This window comes from Cornus florida, unplaced genomic scaffold, assembly GCF_030987335.1.
Source record: "Cornus florida cultivar Cherokee Brave unplaced genomic scaffold, ASM3098733v1 CherokeeBrave_3.0.0_Hap2_Chr05, whole genome shotgun sequence".
Taxonomy (NCBI): domain Eukaryota; kingdom Viridiplantae; phylum Streptophyta; class Magnoliopsida; order Cornales; family Cornaceae; genus Cornus; species Cornus florida.
Genome location: NW_026775575.1, coordinates 88,234,337 through 88,256,578, shown reverse-complemented (window position 1 = coordinate 88,256,578; position 22,242 = coordinate 88,234,337). Strand labels below are relative to the sequence as shown.

The following is a 22,242-nucleotide window of genomic DNA, read 5'->3' as shown; positions in this document are numbered from 1 at the left end:
AAAAAAAAAAAAAAAGTGGTTAACAATATATTTTCGTTCCTTTATTTTCTTATCTGTCTTAACTATTTCTTTTTCTTTCTCCATGTACCAAACACAACCTCAATGAGATTTGGACAACTAACTTTCAATCACTGTAGACGTGGAATTCAGTTGAGTTGAAATGGGTTAAGGGGTCAACTCAGACTTAACCCAAGGTATAAAGCTCTATTTAACTTTTTTTGATTTTTATGGCTTTCAAGGAAAGAAAATATGTATACAATTTAGAGAGCCTTTTGAGAGTTGTTTCTTCAGGCTCCGTTTGGTTAGTTAGTGTTGGAAGATTAAATCAAATGTTGAAAATATCAAGGATGGAATACATGAACTAACTCAAGTGTAGAATACATGAACTAACTCAAGTGGAATGCATGAACTAATTCATTGGGAGGTGAAAGATTTGTGTTAAAGTTAGTGTCTTATATTTGTCTTATATTTTATGTCTTTATAGAATTATGTGTTGATGCCTATATATTACATACATGTGCATGAATCCTATTCTTAAGTAGGAGTGTAAGAAGTGAAAAGAAATAATATATGAAAGTTTGAGGGTTAAAAAAGTTGTGTGTGTTCTTCTTCTTCAACTAAGTGCCTCCTATAGTTAGAACAGAAAAGAAAGAAAATGGAAAAAAAGAAGTTAAGTGAATGAAAAAAGTGATTTTCTAACATGCATTTGGTTAACAAGAATTTTTTTCTAATAAAGTTGGAAAAAAAAACATCATTTTATAGTTTGGATAAAAAGAAAGTCAGTAGAAAATATTTGTACTTATCTATAAAACATCATTATAATAATTTTTTTTTTAATATCTAAATAACGTCCATGATTAAAAATGTATACAAGTTTGAGAAATTTTATATTTCAAAAATGTTGTAAATTAGTGAATGAATTTGACTATAATGCTATCAATAACTAAAAAAATTAATCAATAATAATACATATAAAAAAAGATGAGACTTTTTAAGTTATGCAGACCCAACATATAACTATTTATTTGATTTCCATATCTAATGGAAAACAATCCATGGGAAAAAAGCAGTCCTTCTTGGTGTGCAGTTCTTTCAAACCTAATAAAAAAGAATGAAGTTGTTGGGTAAAATAGGTTGTAGCCCTTTTCACGAGACAATTTTATTTTCACTTGTTACGTGTAAGAAACATTTTGGGGAAAAATAGTTAGTTGCGAAAATCTTACATTCTTAAAAAATTTACTCTTCATGTTGACCAAACTCCTAACAAATTTGTGTTATTTTTTATGTTTCTTTTCTTTTCTAGCTACTTTACACTAACCAAACGAACCCTCAGAGAATCAATTATCTGGTTTTCCTGAATTTATTTTTGAGTGCATACACACTTAAAGCTCAAGTGATTTAGGATGGCGTTCTGTCTCTCATTGGAGTTCAAACATATTGAAGATCCAATTGTTTTTGTTCAGAAAAGTAGGGTTTTTTCTTACGTACATTTTCAAATTCAAATTTGAAGGAGGATTTGATCATGCTACGAAGGGGATAGATCATATGCAAAGTGTTCGTGTTCTACCAACAACCCTTGTACAAAGATTGGAGAGTAAACTTAAAGTTGAGAGCATTTGTACGGGGAGTCGCAAAGCTAGGTGTTCAATAACTAATTCTTGGTGGAGTGAGTGTGAGTCTGAATCAAAGTCTGCTGTATTTTGTTTCAAGATGGTAGATCATTTCGCTCGAGAATACGAAAGTTTGTGTGGTTTTCATTCTGGTTGGTTGGAATTCTTCCATTTCACCCAATAATCCCGACGTCTTTCTAAACTTTAGTTTATTTACTTGCTTTTAGTTTTCAATTATAATTTTAATTGTGCGAGTAAAATCAAAATTTGGATAAAGGAGCAAGTCACACTTATTCACTCCCTCTAGGTATTTTAAATTGATATTTCATTATCATTCTGCATAGTGCAACTTGCATAAGTTACACATTTACTTTCACGTGACATGCTTTTTCTCTTGTATTGTTAATTTAATCGACCTAAATTTCAACTTAATCAAAATTGTTCATTATGTTTTAATAACAATGGTACCCCTCTCTCTCTCTCTCTCTCTCTCTCTCTATATATATATATATATATATATATATATATATATATATATAAACTTCAAGCAAACTTACACATAAACCCACAATATTCTCTCTCTCTCTCTATATATATATATAAACTTCAAGCAAACTTACACATAAACCCACAATATTACTTCCACTAGGGCTAAAAAAATGAATCTTTTATTTATGCTATGTTAGGTAGGAAAAAAAAAAAAATGGATGGAAGGGAGAGAAGGAGGTATAGATGAGACATTCATAAGGAAGTGATTGTGTATTTCTTTCTTTTTTGGTTGAATAGAATAGAAGAGAATAAATTCATAATTTACTATATTTGTTAAGAAATCTTACACACAAACCCACAATATTACTTCCACTTGGGCTAAAGAAATGAATCTTTTATTTATGCTATGTTTGGTAGGAAAGAAAAAAATTTGATGGAAGGAAGAGAAGAAGGGATGGATGAGACATTCATAGGGAAGTAATTGTGTATTTCCTTCTTCTTTTTTGGTTGAATAGAATAGAAGAGAGTAAACTCATAATTTATTATATTTGTTAATAGAAAAGAAAAGAGAGTTTTATAATAGTCCATTTGTCTTTTTTCCTTTCTTCTACTCATTTTTGAACGGATGAAAATTTGTAAATGAATAAGGATGAGTTATATTTCTTATTCTCCTTTCTTTCCTTGAATCATCTCTACTGAACAAAAGAAGTTCGTTCATTCATTCTTATTTGTTCTCCACACATCTCCCTTACTTCCTGCCGAACATAGTATTAAAGATAGAGGAAAGATTATCACACCTGAACTAATGTCCTATTGGTACCTATATACTAGTGCATATGTTGAATGACAAGTCATTTTATAGAGATGGATAAAGAACAACCCACAATTAGTTAAATAACAGAAAAGAAAGGAAACTTAGGTTCCGTTTGTTCGGACGTAAAATATTTTCTAAACAAAACATTTTCATGTAAAATGTTCTTTATATTTTTTATTTTTCGGTGTTTGGTGTAAAATATTTTCTAGATTAGTTATTAATTATCTCTTTCTCTCGTATTCCTCATCAACGGGGAATAGTACCCACAATTAAAATTCTCTCTCTCTTTTTTCAGTATTCCGCACCAATAGGGAATAATGCCCCCTAAACCTTCCTCCCCTCTCCTCGTTATTCTCTCTATCTCTCTGTATGCTAAACCATCCCAATCTCCTTCTTGTTACTTTCTCTCTCCACCCTCTCTCTATACCAAAACATGCTCTCGACCAAAATCTATTCCTCGACCAAACCAAATTTGGGTCCTCTAACTCTATGTATGCATATAGAGACATAAGACTGCATATTTGATTTTTAGATTGATAGGAATATTAGTTGTTAGAGGGACATAGGGGTTCAATAAAAATATGAACGGTTAGACGACTTAAGGTAATTTATGCAAAATAACTTACAAAAACTTTTTTGGTAAATCACTTTGAGTCATTTGGAGGAAAAATGATTTACATAGAAAAAAAGTTTCTAATATTGGAGTCTCCCAAACACCAAAAAAATAAAAAAACCAATTTCTAATAAATAGGAGCCTTAGAGAAAATCATGTTGCAAGGATGGGTGAGACGAATCAAAGAAAAATTCATTGTCATATGGTTCATAGAAGAAACAAAGTCATATTTAAGTTCTAACATTGTAGTTAAAAAAAGCATCCTTTAGATGGCTAAGTTGGGCAATTCAGATTCAAACTAATACCTAAAGTATGAGTTTTTTAAGATCTAACTAAATTGATATAATAATTGTAGCACGAGGTCAAGATGGCCGAGTTGGTCTAAGGCGCCAGTTTCAGGTACTGGTCCGAAAGGGCATGGGTTCGAATCCCATTCTTGACATATTTTTATTTATGTTTTAAAATTATAAAGAAATATTAGTAAAAAGAGCTTGACCTTTACACATTTCTTATTTTTATTTTTAAAATTTTAAAAAAATTTAAAACATAATAAGTAAAAAAGAGTTTGACCTTTACACATTCAATATACAACACAGTAAACATATAAAGTAACTCATATATATATATATATATATATATATATAAAAGAAAGAGTAGAATTAATAAAGAGGAATGAAAGCTTTTCTCAAAAATGTCCAAGTCGTTAATGCTTTTGGTGGTTGATTTCATTATCATAAAACAGCTCCAAAATTGGCTTGGTCTCAAGATATAGAATCAATGTTGAATCACCATTTAGCGGGGATACTTGGACTTGGGTTTCTTTTTTGGGGGCGGGGCATTAAGTATAGGTATCTTTGCCAATTAATCAATTTCTAAACGGCAGCGTAGATCTCAATTAAAGAGATACCACTTACTCATGAATTTATCTTAAATTGGGATCGTTTGGCTCAGTTTTATTCCTGTTTTGCTGAGGGAGCAACTCCATTTTTCACGTTGTTGTCAATATATGCAGAATTTTTTACTTTTTCTTGGAAGATTAGATCCATTAACTGGGGGTTTATGGGGACAGATATTGCACATTATTTATTTTTTTCTTTAAAAATACCCATAGCAGAGATATATATACACACACACACACACATTTAATTTCCTCAGAGGAAAGTCAAACATTTGTACCCTAAGGCACCCAAATGGGATGTTAACAAACATTTTTCTAACAATTAAGTTATACGTTTTGGAAATAAATATGATCCATATTGAACTCATTAAGCAGCAATCCAAATTCCAATATAAAATCAAGTACATAAAAGGAAAATTGTCTTCCCAAACACCACCTAAAGCCTGGAGTACTGGCGTGATCGAGTATATAACACACACACACACACACACACACACATATATATCTCAGACACATTAGTTAATAAATGTATACAAATTGCATTGACTCAGCAGGTCTCACAAAATTTATATGGAAGCATGAATATCCATTTCAATATTACAATCACATAATTTCTTTGCAATTGATTCAACTATGACTTGATACACTTCCTTTATCAGCCCCTCCAATTAGGCCCTCTCTTCTCAACTTCTCTTCCTTCGCTTTCCTGCAGAATATCACCCAAGCATTCACTTCCAATGCTATACAAACACCAATCAATGTGGACAGTCCCAAACAGTATCCCAACTTCGCATAGGACCTGCCCTCTCCCATCACCTCAAACCCTTGAAAACAGTTCACAACCCCTAGCACCACACAAGCATACCCTACAAAATGGTGGTATGACTTCCAATACTTCCTGAACTTGTTTGTAGTTTTTGGCCTAAACAACAGTGCCAAAGTCTGAAGACTCCCCAAGCAAAATGCAGCGAACCCGAGCTTTCGATGCAGCCCATAAACCCTTCCCGGTGACAGTTCCCCGAGGCGGATACCAATGGCAAACCCTACTGTTCCTAGGAAGAAGGCGAAAAGTTGGGTGATTGCGTGAGAATAAAACCATGCAGGCCCTAGTGATTGTATGTGCCGGAGATAGCGCGCTGTGGCAGCTCCAATGGGGAGGAGAATTCCCCATGAGATGGCGTTGATGACACCGTGCGCGGTTTTTAGGGTTTTGATGTTGTCCGGTCCGGAAGATGCTGTAGCGGAGAGAACATTGATGGTGGCAGCAGAGGAAAGATCGTTGATTGTTGTTGGATGGATGGTCGGGGAGTAACCTTGGACATATAGGCCACGGTTCCACACGACGTGGATTTTGGTCTTGTTTGGTACAAGTTTTATGGTGGCATAGATTTGGATAGCGGCGCCATTGTGAACGGTGGCCATCCGACCACCATATAGGGTGGCGGAGGAAGAGAGCAGGTGGATGTCGAGGGGGCGAGAAAGGAGTGCACTTCTTTGGAGCTTCACAGTGGGGTCTAGAATGTATGGTAGTAAGACTAGTTGGCCGGAATTGGGGTCCGGGAAGGCTATTAGGGCACGCGTTCCGGTCATTTCAGCTGAGGTAGGGTTAATGCCCCAAGCAACCCAGCCGGAAGGCGATATGAAAGTGCCAAAGAAGACCATATCAAGGGTGGCATTATGAGGATGGAAAGTCCAGGCAATGGAGGCTTGTTGGCTAGGCAGTGTCATGCATTTCTGGAAGGTTTTTGTGGCGGTGGTGGTGGTGCAATGAGCGGAAACCGCCCTCTGTGGGTGGAAGGAAAGAGAGAGGATGAGAAAGAAGAGAAGCATGGTGGTTGAAGAAGAAGGGAACAAACTACAGAGGCTTTGAAAGAGAGGAAAAGCTTTTGTTAACATATATGTGTTTTGTATTGACGTGGTAGGGATCGGATAATGAAGTCATGCAAGTCATCATGAGTGGTCACTACATGAATAATGAGTAGTGATGTGGGTGTGCTTAACTTTGAAGGTAAGGTAATGGTATATACAGTTAATTGGTTTGGTGGATGTGTTGAAATAAAGCATTGGGTTTTGATGGTTTTCGAGTAAAGTCCTGTGCATAATAATAGTTGTAGTATGCATCTCTAGTGTTTGGTAGACTAGTTGTAACTCAAATTTCAATTTCTATATATATGGATTTTAAGTGGAAAGTGTTATGTTATTGAAGTCAAGAATAGGAATTATTGGATTCTCCTTGACTCTAAAGATAAGAGTAAATGAAAACAACAGTGCTTCTGGAAGGGAGTGACTATTTTATTTATTTATTATTTATTACTATTGTTTAATTTTTTTAATGAATTTTATAATCACATCTCAGATGAATGTTATTGATATACATACATATGTAATAGTCCCCCTTAATATCTATATGCATATATATATATATATATATATACATATACACACACATCACCTACAATGGACATAATTAGTGTCTTCAATTATTTTGAAAGAAACAATCATCACAGGTAGCCACCTTTGCGTATATTTTTATTTATTTATTTATTTTTTCCTATTGATTCACGACATACGTTTGGGTAAAGATAAGGGTAAATTGTATTTAACCCCTTGATTTATGGTGTTCTGTATATATATATATATATATACACACACATCACCTACAATGGACATAATTAGTGTCTTTAATTATTTTGAAAGAAACAATCATCACAGGTAGCCCACCTTTGTTTTTTTTTTTTTCATTTATTATTTTTATTTTTATTTTTTATTGATTCACGACATACGTTTGGGTAAAGATAAGGGTAAATTGTATTTAACCCCTTGATTTATGGTGTTCTGCAATAAATCCCCTTTCAAAATTTTTTTTTTTTTGGGCCAAACAACCTCCTAAACTAATCAAGGGGGTTATTTTTTTTGACTTATTGCCAAAATACCCCTACCAAGTTAAGGGAGTTTTATGTAATTCGCTGTGAATTTAGGTTAAAATATATATATATTTTCGTTCTTGAATAATATTTGAACTTATACTTTATGTTACATGTAACACTATACTTTTAAGAGTAAAGTGTAAGAAAACCTCTTGAACTATGTTCGAATTTGCAAATAACTTCCTTGAAATTTATTTTGTGCATAATACCTTTTGAACTATCACAAAATACCTAAATCCTTGACTATTTTTCATTAAATGACTATAATACCATTTCATATTGAATTACACTTAATCTATTTTTTTTTATTGAAATAAATTATAAAAAAGAGATCATACTAATTTGATGACATATTCTCCATTAAATTTGTATAAATTTATCTTCAATTTTTTAAATTAAATTCAAGTAGAAAATTATAAAGCAATTTAATTAATTTCTTAATTTTTCATGAATATATTACATAAAAAAAAGAAGTTATTTTTTATTTAGGTTATTTATTAATTTTTCATGAATATATTGTATGAAAAAAAGTTATTTTTTTATGGTAAAGAAGTTTAAACTGCGTATAATAAATTTTATTGTAAATAGTAAACTTTTAATAATACCTTAATCATTTTAGAAAATAGTACGTAATTGCAAATCTATTTTTTTTTTTTTCCATTTTATGATAAATTGATACTAATACTAAAATTAAGGTAAATGTTATAATTAATATTTAGATAAGAAAAAAGATAATAACAATAACTTAATAGGGAATGACAAATTTAATGGGGTATGTTAAAATAGTCTTTTGTGATGAGTTTGTTTTCAATTACAACAAATCAATAGTTCAAGGGAAAATTTGTAATTTAGGAGGGTTATTTGCAAAAGGACAATAGTTAATTTTCGCATTTTATATACCCTACTCTTAATTAAAGAAAAGCATAAAAAATAATAATAATAAAATTCATAATTATGAATGCAACTACATATAATTAAGTTCAAATTTTATATGTTTACTCATATTATATATACCATTATTAAATTATTTATATTATATTTTCTATTTCATACAATGCGTGTGTGTGCATGTGCGTGTGTGTGTGCGCGCGTGCATGTGTGAAGGACACCTGATCAAACAATTAGATAGACAAAAATAAATTTTCATTATAAAAAGTAATTGAATGAAATAAAATAGTAAGTTTTTCTCTCATTTTATTTGGTTGAATAGAAAAAATAAACAAAGAGAGAGAATATTATAGGATTTAACTATGCTAGGCATGCGTGCATATGCTAAAGAGACAACATGTAGTTACACTTATAACTATTTATTTTATTTTATTTATACTTTTATTTTTATGTTTTTCTTTTGTTGATGTCAAAAATCTACACGCTCCGGAGCCCGTGACAATTCCTGCAAGACAAGAGAAGTGATGACCGGCGGGGTGCCGGCCGGGTGCACTCCGACGGTCAAGTTAGTACTCGACGAATAAATATCCGATAAGGATTATATATGAAATTTATGGTGTACCTTTTTAGGTTGAATGATCATTTCTTTTATAGAAGCATTAATGGTAGTAGTTGTTAAAGCGAGATTCTCCCTGATCCAAGATGATATCGTTCCCTTCTTACAGGAAGGGTAACTCTGGTTACATTGGTAACCAGATATTTTTTATGATTCCATAGAGATTTTGGGTAAGATAAATTCCTTACTCTTATCTTATTTCTCTTTTGACTTTGAGTTGCCTATTATTTTTATCCTTATCAGTTGCCCCCCATTCTCGTGCTTGCTTGTCAAGCATCGAGAATGTCAAAGTGTTTTAATTTTTTTAGTGACATCTCTTTGGCATAAATCAATCTCTTTTTTGGTTAACCCTTGTTGGGCGACCTTTTTTTGGTTGATCTCTTAAGATTTGTTCGAACTTTATGAGCTGGGGGAGTAAGCTTTCTTAAGCTGAATGAGTTTACCTTTTAAAAAAGGGAAGTATATTTACGAGTTTTACTCAGCTCGCCACTTAAAAAGGAAAATATATTTTACGAGTTTCACAAAAACTCAGCTCGTCCTCTAAAAAGGGATTACGAGCTTCATTTAGCTCGGGCCTTTATAGTACGGGGCACTTTTATATCAATCCCTTATAATACGGGGATGGTAATTACGAGCTTCATTTAACTCGCCCTTTAAAAAAGAAAATATATTTTACGAGTTTTACTCAGCTCGCCCTTTAAAAAGGGAAGTATATGTTACAAATTGATTTCGACCCCTTTTAATACGGAGGACAACAATTACAAGCTTCATTCAGCTCGGGCCTTTATAGTACGGGGCACTTTTATATTAATCCCTTATAATACGGGGATGACAATAAGGAGCTTCATTCAACTAGCCCTTTAAAAAAGGAGTAGGTTCTCCAAGCTTCATGAACTTATCCTTTTAATATGGGAGGTTCATCCTCGTGAGTTTTGTCATCTCATCTTTTTAATATAAGAGACTAATTTTCGATAGTTGCGTGGGCTCATCTATTTGATAAGGAAGATTGATTTTCCAGAGCTTTGTGAGGTTAATTTTCTGCCCCCATTCCCAAGCTTGCCTCTCACGCGCAAGGAACACTAATGTTTTCTTGCTATTTGCAAAGTTAGCAAAGCAAAAATAAAAGAATAGATGTACAGTTTGAACGAATAATATATATACATATTTATATATATTAGAATTGGTACAATTAAGGCAAAAACTTATCATTGAGTATCATAGGACCAAAATTATCAATGGAGCTAGCGATTGTTCTCTAGAATAAGATTTTTTTTTTTTTTTTTTAAAACCCTGTGAACAGTACCCGCGGGTACTATTCATGTGAATAGTACTCACAAAATAATATAAATATATATATTTTTAAACCCTGTGAATAGTACCCACAAAGCGTAGTATTCTATCGAAGGGTCCCCAAGTGAATTACATCATTATGTAAGTGAATAATATTTTGCAGACAATTGGAAACACATAAAAAATTGTTTCTCTTTAAATCATGTGAGGAAGTGTAGACATATATTTTGATATACGCGTAATGCATGAAACTCACCCGGTTAACAGCGATGATGAAACAACTGTTAGCGGTCGGGTGGGGCTTTCCAGCAATTTTACCGGATTGAGCAACTGTACCCTTGCTTTTGGCCACGCAATCCATGAACTATTCTCTTTCTTTTAGAGAAAGCCAGATTGTAAAGGGACTGAATTGCTTTTAAGTTTTGTCGTAGATTTCCCTTGGTCGAACCATGATTTGTTGGGACTAATATACGTTCCCACAGACGGCGCCAACTGTTGATGCCAAAAATCTACACGCTCCGGAGCCCGTGATGATTCTTACAAGATAAGAGAAGTGATGACCGGCGTGGTGCCAGCCGGGTGCACTCCGACGGTCAAGTTAGTACTCGACGATTAAATATCCGATAAGGATTACATATGAAATTTATGGCGTACCTTTTTAGGTTGAATGATCATTTCTTTTATAGAAGCATTAATGGTAGTAGTTGTTGAAGCGAGATTCTCCCTGATCTAAGATGATATCGTTCCCTTCTTACAGGAATGGTAACTCTGGTTACATATGGTAACCAGATATTTTTTATGATTCCATAGATATTTTGGGTAAGATAAATCCCTTACCCTTATCTTATTTCTCTTTTGACTTTGAGTTGCCTATTATTTTTATCCTTATCATCTTTAATTATAAGTATGGTGCTACTTTTAATAGAAAATATAAATTCAAATATCATTATTCAACAAATTAAGAAAAAAAAAATATTTTAACTAAATTCATACAATTGATCGAATTGCAAAAACACTCTCATGACTTTTGGTGGGGGTATTTTAGTAAAGTACGTAACCCCACTTGGTTAGTTCAGTGAGTCTTTTGATAAAAATAAATAAATAAAATAAACTTTTAAAAGAGTTTACTGCAAAACATTATAAGTCAAGGGGAATAAATGCAATTTACCCTAAAGATATTATAAGTTGGTAGATATATATCATATATGTGGTTGAATATTCTTAATTTCTTAACCAGAAAAAAAAAAAAAAAACATGAGAATCAACTGTGATTTTCACTTTTTTAATTTTTTATTATTTTTTAACTAAATCAAATGTTTCATCTAACTAAGAACCAATTTAATTATCATAATCAAATGACACGCTATTAATTATACTAAAATTAATTAGATCTTTATCCTACCCATTCCTTCTAGAACTCCATTTATCAGGTGAGAACTCTATTAGATATTTTTTTCCTTTGGGAATGTCGAAACCAATATGATTGATATTGCTATTATACAAAGGAGCTAAGGGTCGGAAGAATGACTTGATCCACTCAACTTTTTAGGTTCATTTTAAGTTATATAAATTAGAGCGGAAGTACAAAAATTACGAAATTAAGTCACAAATAATGAAAAAAAGAGTAAGAGCGTGTTTGAAACGTGAGAACAATACTTGTTAAAAAATATTGTATAACTTACAGGAAAAATTTATTATTGAGAAAATATAAATAATGAATAATAGGAATGAATTTTATGATTTTTAACACGTTAAGTAGAATCTAGCTAAAAAAGAAGAAGAGTGCATCACTGTGAGTGATTACTATATATAGTGCTTTCTCAACTCATCATAGTTCCCATTTATTCATAATTCATTAATATTGAAATCATGGTGGCCATTGCATGGGATAAGGAATGAAAATATAATAATAATAATAATATAAAAAATAAAATTTAGGGTTGCAATTGATCCTTACTAAGCATCTGTCATGCTAGCTCAATCAAATCACATAAGTGCTTGAACCTCACTAGAGTCGTGTTAAGCCTTTAAGCCCTAGATACGAGTCATCCAGGTTCTCTCCTATGCAAAACAGGTGTTGTATCTAGTGTAACATAATATATGGAAAATGTAGCATATAATAATATATTGAGAGTACAACACAACTAATTAAAGGTTGCAATACGATGAATCGAGAAAGCAATATAACAAGAATCCTGTAATCTAATAGGATCTCTTCTATCTAAGTAAATGATAAGAATTTGAATCTCCAATAGAGTAAAGTGGTGTCCGAGTTTTTATAAAAAAAAAAAAAAGGGGAATTGAGAAAGCAATATCATTATTTCTTTCCATGATTAAATTGTGTTGCGCTTCAAAACAGTTGTGTTGCGTGCTTAAAATAAGTACACATGTTACAATACAAAAAAACAAATATTCAAATTTCAGACTCTTACATGTTCAAAATAATGTTTCGTTAGGTAGGAAAGAAAAAATCTAGATAGAAGGGAGAGAAGAAGAAATGAATGAAATATCACTAAAAAGGAGATTATGTTATTCTCTCTTTTTGTCCGGTTTGATGAAAGAGAAGAGAATAAGCATTATAAACTCACAATTTATTGTGTACATTAGGAGATAAGGAAATAGAGAGTTGTAAATTATTTTTACTAATATACCCATCACTATCTATAATATTGTAATTTATAGATGATAATATTGTAATTTAAAAGTTATATAATTCAGGATAGTATTATAATTCAAAAATTCTATAATAGCACTACTTGTCTTCTCTCTTCTATTATCATTTTTTTCCTTATATCCTCTTTACCCAACTCTATATTCCCTCCATCCCTTTTCTTTCCATCATACCGAACAAAGCATGCATCACGATCCTGAACTAAGGATGTTAACGCTGTTGGTAAATATATATGTTTCAAATGATATTTAAGATATAACTAACCCTATACTAATATGCCATTAGATATTTGTAATATGCTAAAAATAATTAATTAAATATTCAACTAGATATTTAATTAAACATGCAAATTAAAGCAATAAAATAAAAATAATAAATAAAAAACCTGGACCGAGGCTAGTATTAGATACTATGTCCTTAAGACAAATTTGCCCCGCTATGGTGCTAACGGATTTAGTGGCGTCTACCTCCCAGGATACAACGGTTTGCATCCACCAGTAGCAGCACTACAAACTCGTGGATACGGCAAACCTCCTCCATACAATACTCTCTCTGACTCAAAAATGTATTTATACTATATAAATAATGAATTTGGTACAATCCGAACCAAATAGCTCGGACCAAATTTAATATGGCTCAATGAAATTGATTTTGGGCCTAAGTGGCTCAGACCACTTGACCATGGCTTGAACCCACACCCACTTGGGTTGGGTTCATCTTGAGAGAGGGAGAGAATTATCAATAACCTTTCTTAAATGGCAACTAAGGGTGGGTATTTATGTTGGAAATGACATTAGAAAATGCAAACTTTGGAAGGATTTTTAAAAGATTCCGCTAAGAATTTTTTGCGAATCTATTGACGAGCGCGTTCCTCTCTGCGAGGAGATGAACGTGATATATTTATTTTCTCAAATCCGTTTCTGGGTGAATGAGAAATTGGCTCAAAAGTAAGTGATTTATAAAGCCTAAATGGGTGTGAATAAAGTGGAAAATGCTTGTTCCACATCGAAAAAGTAGCAAAGCAACCTTGAGTATATATATGTCTAGTATGGGATTTGGGTTTGGGCCCAAGGGCACCCAAGTGTTTAAGAGGGGGAGGACCTAGGCTAGCCTGGATCCGAACCAACTACCACACACGCGCGCCACCCGCCCGACCCGGTCCGGGCTGGGGCGGGGCTTAATTGTAAAATGGGTCTAACCTTTTTACACAAAGTTGGACTGGGCCTGTGTGGTTAAAATTTATTTTATTTGTCTACTGGACTTATTTAAGTGGGCTTGCGGATGGAGCACGCTGGGCTGGGCTGAATTAATGGCCGAAATTTGCTTTCTGGGATGGATCAGATTAATCTGTTTTGGGTTTAAATTCAAATTAAAAACCATAAAACAGTTTTTGTTTGAACCAAGGGTTGCACCTTTTGAACCTAAATCAGTTTTGGCTTTCTAATGTCCCATTGGTCCACAATGGTTGCATCCATTCGGAATATGGGTGCACCCATTTGGAATAGGCACCATTAAGCCTATAAATAGCCCTCCTTGGATTCATTTCAATATACCAAATTCAGGAAAAAAAAATCTTCTCTCTTCTGAATTATAATCTGTTTGGGTTCGACCCTAACCAATTGGGTTCAAACCTTAGGGATTCTGTTTGGGTTCAACCCTAACTAATTGGGTTCGAACTTTAGTCACTCACTTCGAGTCCGAATCCGAGTCTGAGAGTACTTCACCGAGCCGGTTCGCCTATTCCATTGGTTTGAAGTGCTACTACCAAAGGAAGAAAAGTCGTTGTATCCTGGGAGATAGACGCCGAAGAGTTCGTTAGCACCATAGCGGGGCGTATCTGTCTTAAGGCTATAGAATTAAATTCTAGCCTCGACTTTAACAGGTTCTTTTATTTTATAGTTTTATTTTCTTGATATTAAACTATATAAATATATATAGATTATTATAATAAATATTATATTTACAAATAATATTTAAATAAATTATACTATAGTATATGATACATATTTGCTCAACAATCTTAAGACAGATAACTTTATACTATAGTAATAATTATTTAATTATTATTGTTGTTATAATTATTATAATTTGACTCGTGGTCTGTATATCAATATTTAACAGACAAATGGCAAGTACGAGTATTACCGTGCCTAATGTTCCCGTCAATCATGGGGAGAAGCCCGAAAAATTCAACGGGACGGAGTTTAAAATGTGGCAACAGAAAATGATGTTCTACCTTACAACTCTGAATCTAAGCAAGTATCTGACTGAGACTGCTCCAGTGTTAGATGAGGGTGATACAGACATTATCAAGCTTGGAGCTGTTGATACATGGAAGCATGGAGACTTTCTATGCAAGAACTACATCCTCAATGGATTGGACAACACCTTATATAATGTGTACAGTCCAATAAATACTGCTAAAGAGCTTTGGGAGTCGTTAGACAAAAAGTATAAAACAGAGGATGCTGGCTTGAAGAAATTCGTGGTTGGACGATTTTTGGACTTCAAAATGATAGACTCTTAGACAGTCGTGAGCCAAGTGCAGGAGCTCCAGCTGATCCTACATGAGATACATGCTGAGAAGATGACATTGAGTGAATCCTTTCAAGTAGCTTCAATCATTGAAAAGCTGCCACCTACTTAGAAAGATTTCAAAAATTACTTGAAGCATAAGCGCAAGGAAATGAGGCTCGAAGACTTAATTGTCAGGCTGAGAATTGAAGAAGATAACCGTACATCTGAAAAGAGAGCCGGAAATTCTTCAATGGTGTCAAAGGCAAATGTAGTGGAAGCTGAACAGAAAAATAAGAAGAGGAAGCACTCTGGAGAAGGTCCTAACCAAGGAAACTACAAGAAGTTCACTGGGAAGTGTTTCATATGCGGCAAGCTAGGACACCGAGCTAAAGATTGTCGTAGCCGCAAAACACATCATAACCCCAAGAAGAAGACCACTGAGGTGCACATAGCTGAAGAAGATAAGTTGACAGCTGATGTATCAGAGTTAAATCTTTCAGCTGTGGTTTCTGAAATCAACCTGGTAAGTAACAACAGAGAATGGTGGGTGGACACAGGAGCTACTCGTCATGTTTGCTCTGAAAAGAGGATGTTCACTACCTATGAAACTATAGAAGAACAACTCTACATGGGGAATTCTTCTACTGCAAAGGTTGAAGGATAAGGAAAGATCAAGCTACTAATGACCTCAGGGAAAGAGCTCACTCTTAATAATGTGCTGCATGTACCAGACATCAGGAAGAACTTGGTCTCTGGGTCACTACTAAGCAAGAATGGGTTCAAGCTGGTCTTTGTATCTGATAAGTTTGTGCTGACTAAGAATGGGGTGTATGTGGGCAAAGGGTATCTAAGTAATGGACTATTTAAGTTCAATGTAATGACTGTTGTACCCAAAACTATTAATGATAATAACAAAGCTAGTGCTTCTTCTGCTTATATTATTGACTCATCTGATGTATGGCATGGTAGGTTAGGACATGTTAATTATGATACTATTCGTAGATTAATTAATATGGAATCTATACCTAAATTTAATATTGATTTAAATCAAAAATGCCAAACATGTGTAGAAGCAAAATTGACTAGAACCTCATTTCACTCCATAGAGCGAAGTACTGAACCTCTAGCATTAATTCACAATGATATCTGTGACTTTAAATCTGTGCCAACTAGAGGTGGGAAAAAGTATTTCGTTACTTTTATTGATGACTGCACAAGATATTGTTATGTATACTTGTTAAGAAGTAAAGATGAAGCCTTGGAAATGTTTAAACATTACAAGAATGAGGTTGAGAATCAACTTGGAAAAAAGATAAAGATGTTTAGAAGTGATAGAGGTGGTGAATACGAAGTACCATTCGCTGACATTTGCTCAGAACATGGTATTATTCACCAAACTACCGCTCCTTATTCACCTCAACAGAACGGTGTTGCTGAACGCAAAAACCGTACCTTAAAAGAAATGATGAATGCTATGTTGATAAGTTCTGGTTTAACCCAGAATTTGTGGGGGGAAGCTTTGCTCTCTGCTAATTATGTTCTCAACAAGGTACCTCAAAAGAAATCAAATGTGACACCTTATGAATTATGGAAAGGTCAAAAACCTTCCTATAAATTCTTAAAAGTGTGGGGGTGTTTAGCTAAGGTTGCGGTTCCTACTCCTAAGAAAGTTAAGATATGACCAAAAACCTTTGATGGTATTTTCATAGGCTATGCACAGAATAGTAGTGCATATCGTTTTCTTGTGCATAAATCAGACATTCCTGATATCCATGTCAATACAATTATTGAGTCAAGGAATGCTTATTTCTTTGAGGATATATTTCCATGCAAAAATCCTCTTAAAAGAAATTATGATACTGCTAATAGCAATATACAAGAGAATATAGACCAAGAGTCTATAGATGATGAAAATGAGGAAGAACCTAGACGTAGCAAAAGAGTTAGAACGTCTAAGTCATTCGGTCCTGACTTTCTGACATATATATTGGAGAATGAGCCACAAAGCTACAAGGAAGCTATGTCTTCTCCTGAAGCTAATTTATGGAAAGAAGCCATAAATAGTGAAATTGAATCCATCATGCAAAATCATACTTGGGAGTTGGTGGATCTTCTTCCTGGTACTAAACCTTTAGGGTATAAGTGGATTTTCAAGAGGAAGATGAAGCCTGATGGTTCAATTGAAAAATATAAAGCCCGACTTGTTGCTAAGGGATACAGGCAAAAAGAAGGCTTGGATTATTTTGATACATATTCACCAGTCACAAGAATAACATCCATTAGATTGTTACTAGCTATTGCAGCACTGCAAAACTTATAAATACATCAAATGGATGTTAAGACTGCCTTCTTAAATGGTGAATTAGAGGAGGAAATCCATATTGAACAACCTGAAGGGTTTATAGTTCCAGGAAAAGAAAAGAAGGTGTGCAAACTTGTAAAATCCTTATATGGATTAAAACAAGCACTTAAACAATGGCATGAAAAATTTGACAAAGTGATGTTGTCAAATGGTTTTAAAATTAATGAGTGTGATAAATGTGTGTATGTGAAAAACACTCAAAATGAATATGTCATTGTGTGCCTATATGTGGATGATATGCTAATAATGGGTAGTAATGATGTTATAATTAAAACTACTAAAAAGATGTTGACCAAAAATTTTGATATGAAAGATTTAGGCATAGCTGATGTCATACTAGGAATTAAGATTTCTAGAACATCAGATGGTCTAGTATTATCTCAATATCACTATATTGAGAAAATATTAGAAAAGTTTAATAAAGAGGATAGTAGTCTTGTAAAGACTCCTGTTGATGTAAATCTTCATTTATCGAAAAATACTGGTCCTAGCATATCACAACTTGAGTACTCTCGCATTATAGGAAGCTTAATGTATTTGACAAATTGCACACGACCAGACATAGCATACTCAGTTAATAAATTGAGTAGATATACTAGTAATCCAGGAAAGAACCATTGGACTGCAATAATCAGGGTTCTAAGGTATTTAAAATATACTATAAGTTATGAATTACATTATTCTAGATATCCAGCAGTACTTGAAGGATACAGTGATGCTAATTGGATATCAGATACAAATGATTCTAAATCCACAAGTGGCTATGTCTTTACTATTGGAGGAGGTGCCATATCTTGGAAATCTTCAAAACAAACTTGTATTGCCAGATCCACTATGGAATCTGAATTTATTGCTTTGGATAAAGCTGGTGAAGAAGCTGAGTGGCTTCGTAATTTCTTAGAAGATATTCCAAATTGGCTTAAACCGGTGCCCGCTATATGTATACATTGTGATAGTCAATCAGTAATTGGAAGTGCACAAAGTAATATGTACAACGGTAAGTCTCGACATATACGTCGACGACATAATACTATTAGACAATTGCTCTCAAGTGGGATAATCTCAATAGATTATATCAGGTCAAAAGATAATTTAGCGGATCCATTTACAAAAGGTTTGACAAGAGAGCAAGTGTATAGTTTATCGAGGGGAATGGGATTAAAGCCGAAAGCTAACGAGTCATCTTAATAGAAACCCAACCTAGTTGACTGGAGATCCCAAGATCTAGGTTCAAAGGGACAACAGAAATTCTGAATGGCTCACCAGAAGCACTGGGAAGATTTAATCTTCTACCCATTTCTATGATGAGACAGTGTTACCTACAGCGATGAGTAGGATATGCTATACTTTTAATGACTCTTATACCTTAAAAATCCAAGTGGGGTATGGTAGGATACTCTTAATAAGAAGTCACCTATATGAGTGTGAAGTGGGGCAGCTTCTATGAAAACTTCTAAGGCTAAGTTTTCTAAATGTCACGCCCCGCCTATGGAGGTTGTGCCACGCAGGCGACACGCAGACGCTGAGGAGGATGCTGCATGGCAACTGCATGGCAAGTGGAGTTTCTAGAGTCTTCCGGAGTAGTCTAGAGTTGTGTGGAAGATTCTAGATATGTGTAGAAATATGTAGAAGTGTGTGGAAGGTTCTAGAGTTCTCCAGAGTTGTGTGGAGTAGTATGGAGAATTCTAGAATGTTGTAGATACTAGTAGATAAGTATGGAAGTGTGAAGAAGGTGGGAGAAGATTCTAGATAATCAATCTCCACCGTTGGTTAGAATGCATCCTAGCCGTCCATTAGGGATGGGGATGCCTATAAATAGAGGTAGGACTTCATTTTGCAGACAACAAGTCCTAGAATGAGTCTTGAGAGCCTTGTAGAGAGCTTGAGTGTTAGCCTTGTACAAAGCATTCTTTGAAGTAATAGAAGTGTTCTTTCCTTGCCAACTTAAGTGCCTTAGTGTGTGTGAGTGTGCAAACCAAGTGAGGAGAGGGCAAGGGCAACTACAACACTAGTAAGCGCACGAGGGGAGTGTGTTGGCTAAGGTGTGCACGGGAGTTAGGCTGACCAAGTACTTGCGAGAGTGAAAGCAACGTCTTGGTGCCGCACGGGAGCAGCTAGAGTGGTGCTGAAACTCTAAGCCCGTGACAGTTGGTATCAGAGCAGGTTCGTCAAGGGAGCTTTGTTGGAGTAGACATGGCTAGCGGAGGAGACCACCAAGTCCACATCTTAGAGCAGAGCTTGGAGGAGAAGCTTGCCACACACTTGGTCTACACGGAGACCAAGTTTAATAGGCTCGAGAGAAGGATGGCGGAGCTCTACGAGCTGATTGATGGCATCGCCAACAAGGCGCAAGAGAAAGAAAGGGACTTGCATGATTTGGTAGACGACTTGCGCGTGGAGATTGCCGAGTGCAAGAAGGAGTTCTCCCAGGCGCGCGAGGTCGTGGTGAAGCCAAGGAAGAAGAAGGCGCCGGAGCCCAAGGAGTACGATGGGGCAAGGAATGCGCGCCAGATTGACAACTTCTTCTGGCACATGGAGCGGTACTTCGAGTGCATGGAGATCGAGGATGATGAGGAGAAGGTGCAGACAGGCACTATATACCTCACAGACACCGCCGCTCTATGGTGGAGGCAGCGCTTCACTGGTAGAGGCGCAAGAGCAGTTGACACATGGGAGGAGTTCAAGAGGCAGCTCAAGAGGCAGTTCTACCCTGAGTGCGTTGAGGACCTGGCCATGATCAACCTAAGGCGCTTGAAGCAGAAGGGCAGCATAAGGGAGTATGTGAAGGAGTACTCCAATTTGATGCTGGAGATCCCAGAGATGCCGGAGCGGCAACGCGTGTGCTTGTTCATAGATGGGTTGCAGTCTTGGGTAGCCACAGAGCTGAGAAGGAGGGAGCCTAGAGACTTGGCATCCGCAATGGCTATAGCGGAGCGCCTTGAAGACTTTAGGCACGATGACAAGAGGGCCACGTCTCCCAGGAGGGACCACGGTAAAGGTGGGGGAGACCGTCGCTTCAAGAAAAGGGGCTCGCCCAAGTCAAGTGATGATGAGCACAGCGATGAGGAGAGACGCCCACGCCATGATAAAGGCAAGGACCATGGAGAGAGGTCTAAGGCTAGTGGCAAAGGGGAGCGCCGCGATAAGGGCAAGTGGGAGCCGAAGTGCTACTTGTGCGAAGGGCCGCACATATTGCGACACTGCCCCAACAAGAAGACCATAAGCGCCCTTGTGAAGGATAAGGGCAAGGGCAAGGTGGATGATACGGGCAGCGACGAAGACAGGTGCATGGGGGCTATGCAGATGCTGAGTAGCATGGCGCATGACACCAAGAAAAAGGGTAAGGCGAAGAAAGTAGCTGGGGTGCGCTATGTGGATGCGCAGGTTGGTGGCAAAGCCGTGCAAGCGTTGGTGGACACGGGCGCCACACACAACTTCATTACCCCAGAGGAGGCGCAACGACTTGGCTTGGAGATGCGCAAGACGGAGGGATGGATCAAGGCCGTCAACTCTGAGGAGGCACGCGTGAGTAGAGTGTGCAAAGAGGTGGAGCTATGCTTGCAAGGATGGAAGGGCAAGGCCGACTTCCAAGTTGCGGAGATGGACGACCATGACATGGTGCTGGGGCTGGAGTTCATGGACAGGAACAACGCCGCGCCACTACCATGCCTTGGTGCGTTGATGATACTTGGAGGCGAGGAAGGCAAGGCCGCATGCATGGTGCCGCTCGTGGGCAGGAAGGAGAGTCCAGAGGTGGCAGTCAACACGATGGAGCTCGTGAGGACTTCACATCTCCCGAAGGGCGCTCGTACGTTTGGGCCAAGGACATATGCGCAAGTGCTGATGACCTGCGAGAGGCTGGGTCAGCTGAAGAAACCGTGACGAGGGCGTCACGGAAATGGGTGGGGGAGAATGTCACGCCCCGCCTATGGAGGTTGTGCCACGCAGGCGACACGCAGACGCTGAGGAGGATGCTGCATGGCAACTGCATGGCAAGTGGAGTTTCTAGAGTCTTCCGGAGTAGTCTAGAGTTGTGTGGAAGATTCTAGATATGTGTAGAATTATGTAGAAGTGTGTGAAAGGTTCTAGAGTTCTCCAGAGTTGTGTGGAGTAGTATGGAGAATTCTAGAATGTTGTAGATACTAGTAGATAAGTATGGAAGTGTGAAGAAGGTGGGAGAAGATTCTAGATAATCAATCTCCACCGTTGGTTAGAATGCATCCTAGCCGTCCATTAGGGATGGGGATGCCTATAAATAGAGGTAGGACTTCATTTTGCAGACAACAAGTCCTAGAATGAGTCTTGAGAGCCTTGTAGAGAGCTTGAGTGTTAGCCTTGTACAAAGCATTCTTTGAAGTACTAGAAGTGTTCTTTCCTTGCCAACTTAAGTGCCTTAGTGTGTGTGAGTGTGCAAACCAAGTGAGGAGAGGGCAAGGGCAACTACAACACTAGTAAGCGCACGAGGGGAGTGTGTTGGCTAAGGTGTGCACGGGAGTTAGGCTGACCAAGTACTTGCGAGAGTGAAAGCAACGTCTTGGTGCCGCACG

At 36.2% G+C, this 22,242-nt stretch overlaps 1 protein-coding gene and 1 non-coding gene across 2 annotated transcripts; one reads left to right on the top strand and one right to left on the bottom strand.

Annotated features, from left to right (window-relative positions):
• Positions 1-3,887: 3,887 nt before the first annotated feature.
• TRNAL-CAG (transfer RNA leucine (anticodon CAG)) lies at positions 3,888-3,968 on the top strand. The gene has a single exon. It is a non-coding gene; the product is annotated as a tRNA-Leu (tRNA).
• An 801-nt stretch (positions 3,969-4,769) lies between these two features.
• On the bottom strand, positions 4,770-6,347 carry LOC132307442 (cytochrome b561 and DOMON domain-containing protein At2g04850). The gene has a single exon (XM_059805201.1). The coding sequence runs from the start codon at positions 6,318-6,320 to the stop codon at positions 5,052-5,054; it is 1,269 nt and encodes a 422-aa protein (XP_059661184.1). The 5' UTR covers positions 6,321-6,347; the 3' UTR covers positions 4,770-5,051.
• Between the last annotated feature and the right edge of the window lie 15,895 nt (positions 6,348-22,242).

What these genes read in the sequence shown, in the direction of transcription:
- LOC132307442 (XM_059805201.1), bottom strand. Translation starts at nt 6,320, where the DNA reads ATGTTAACAAAAGCTTTTCCTCTCTTTCAAAGCCTCTGTAGTTTGTTC.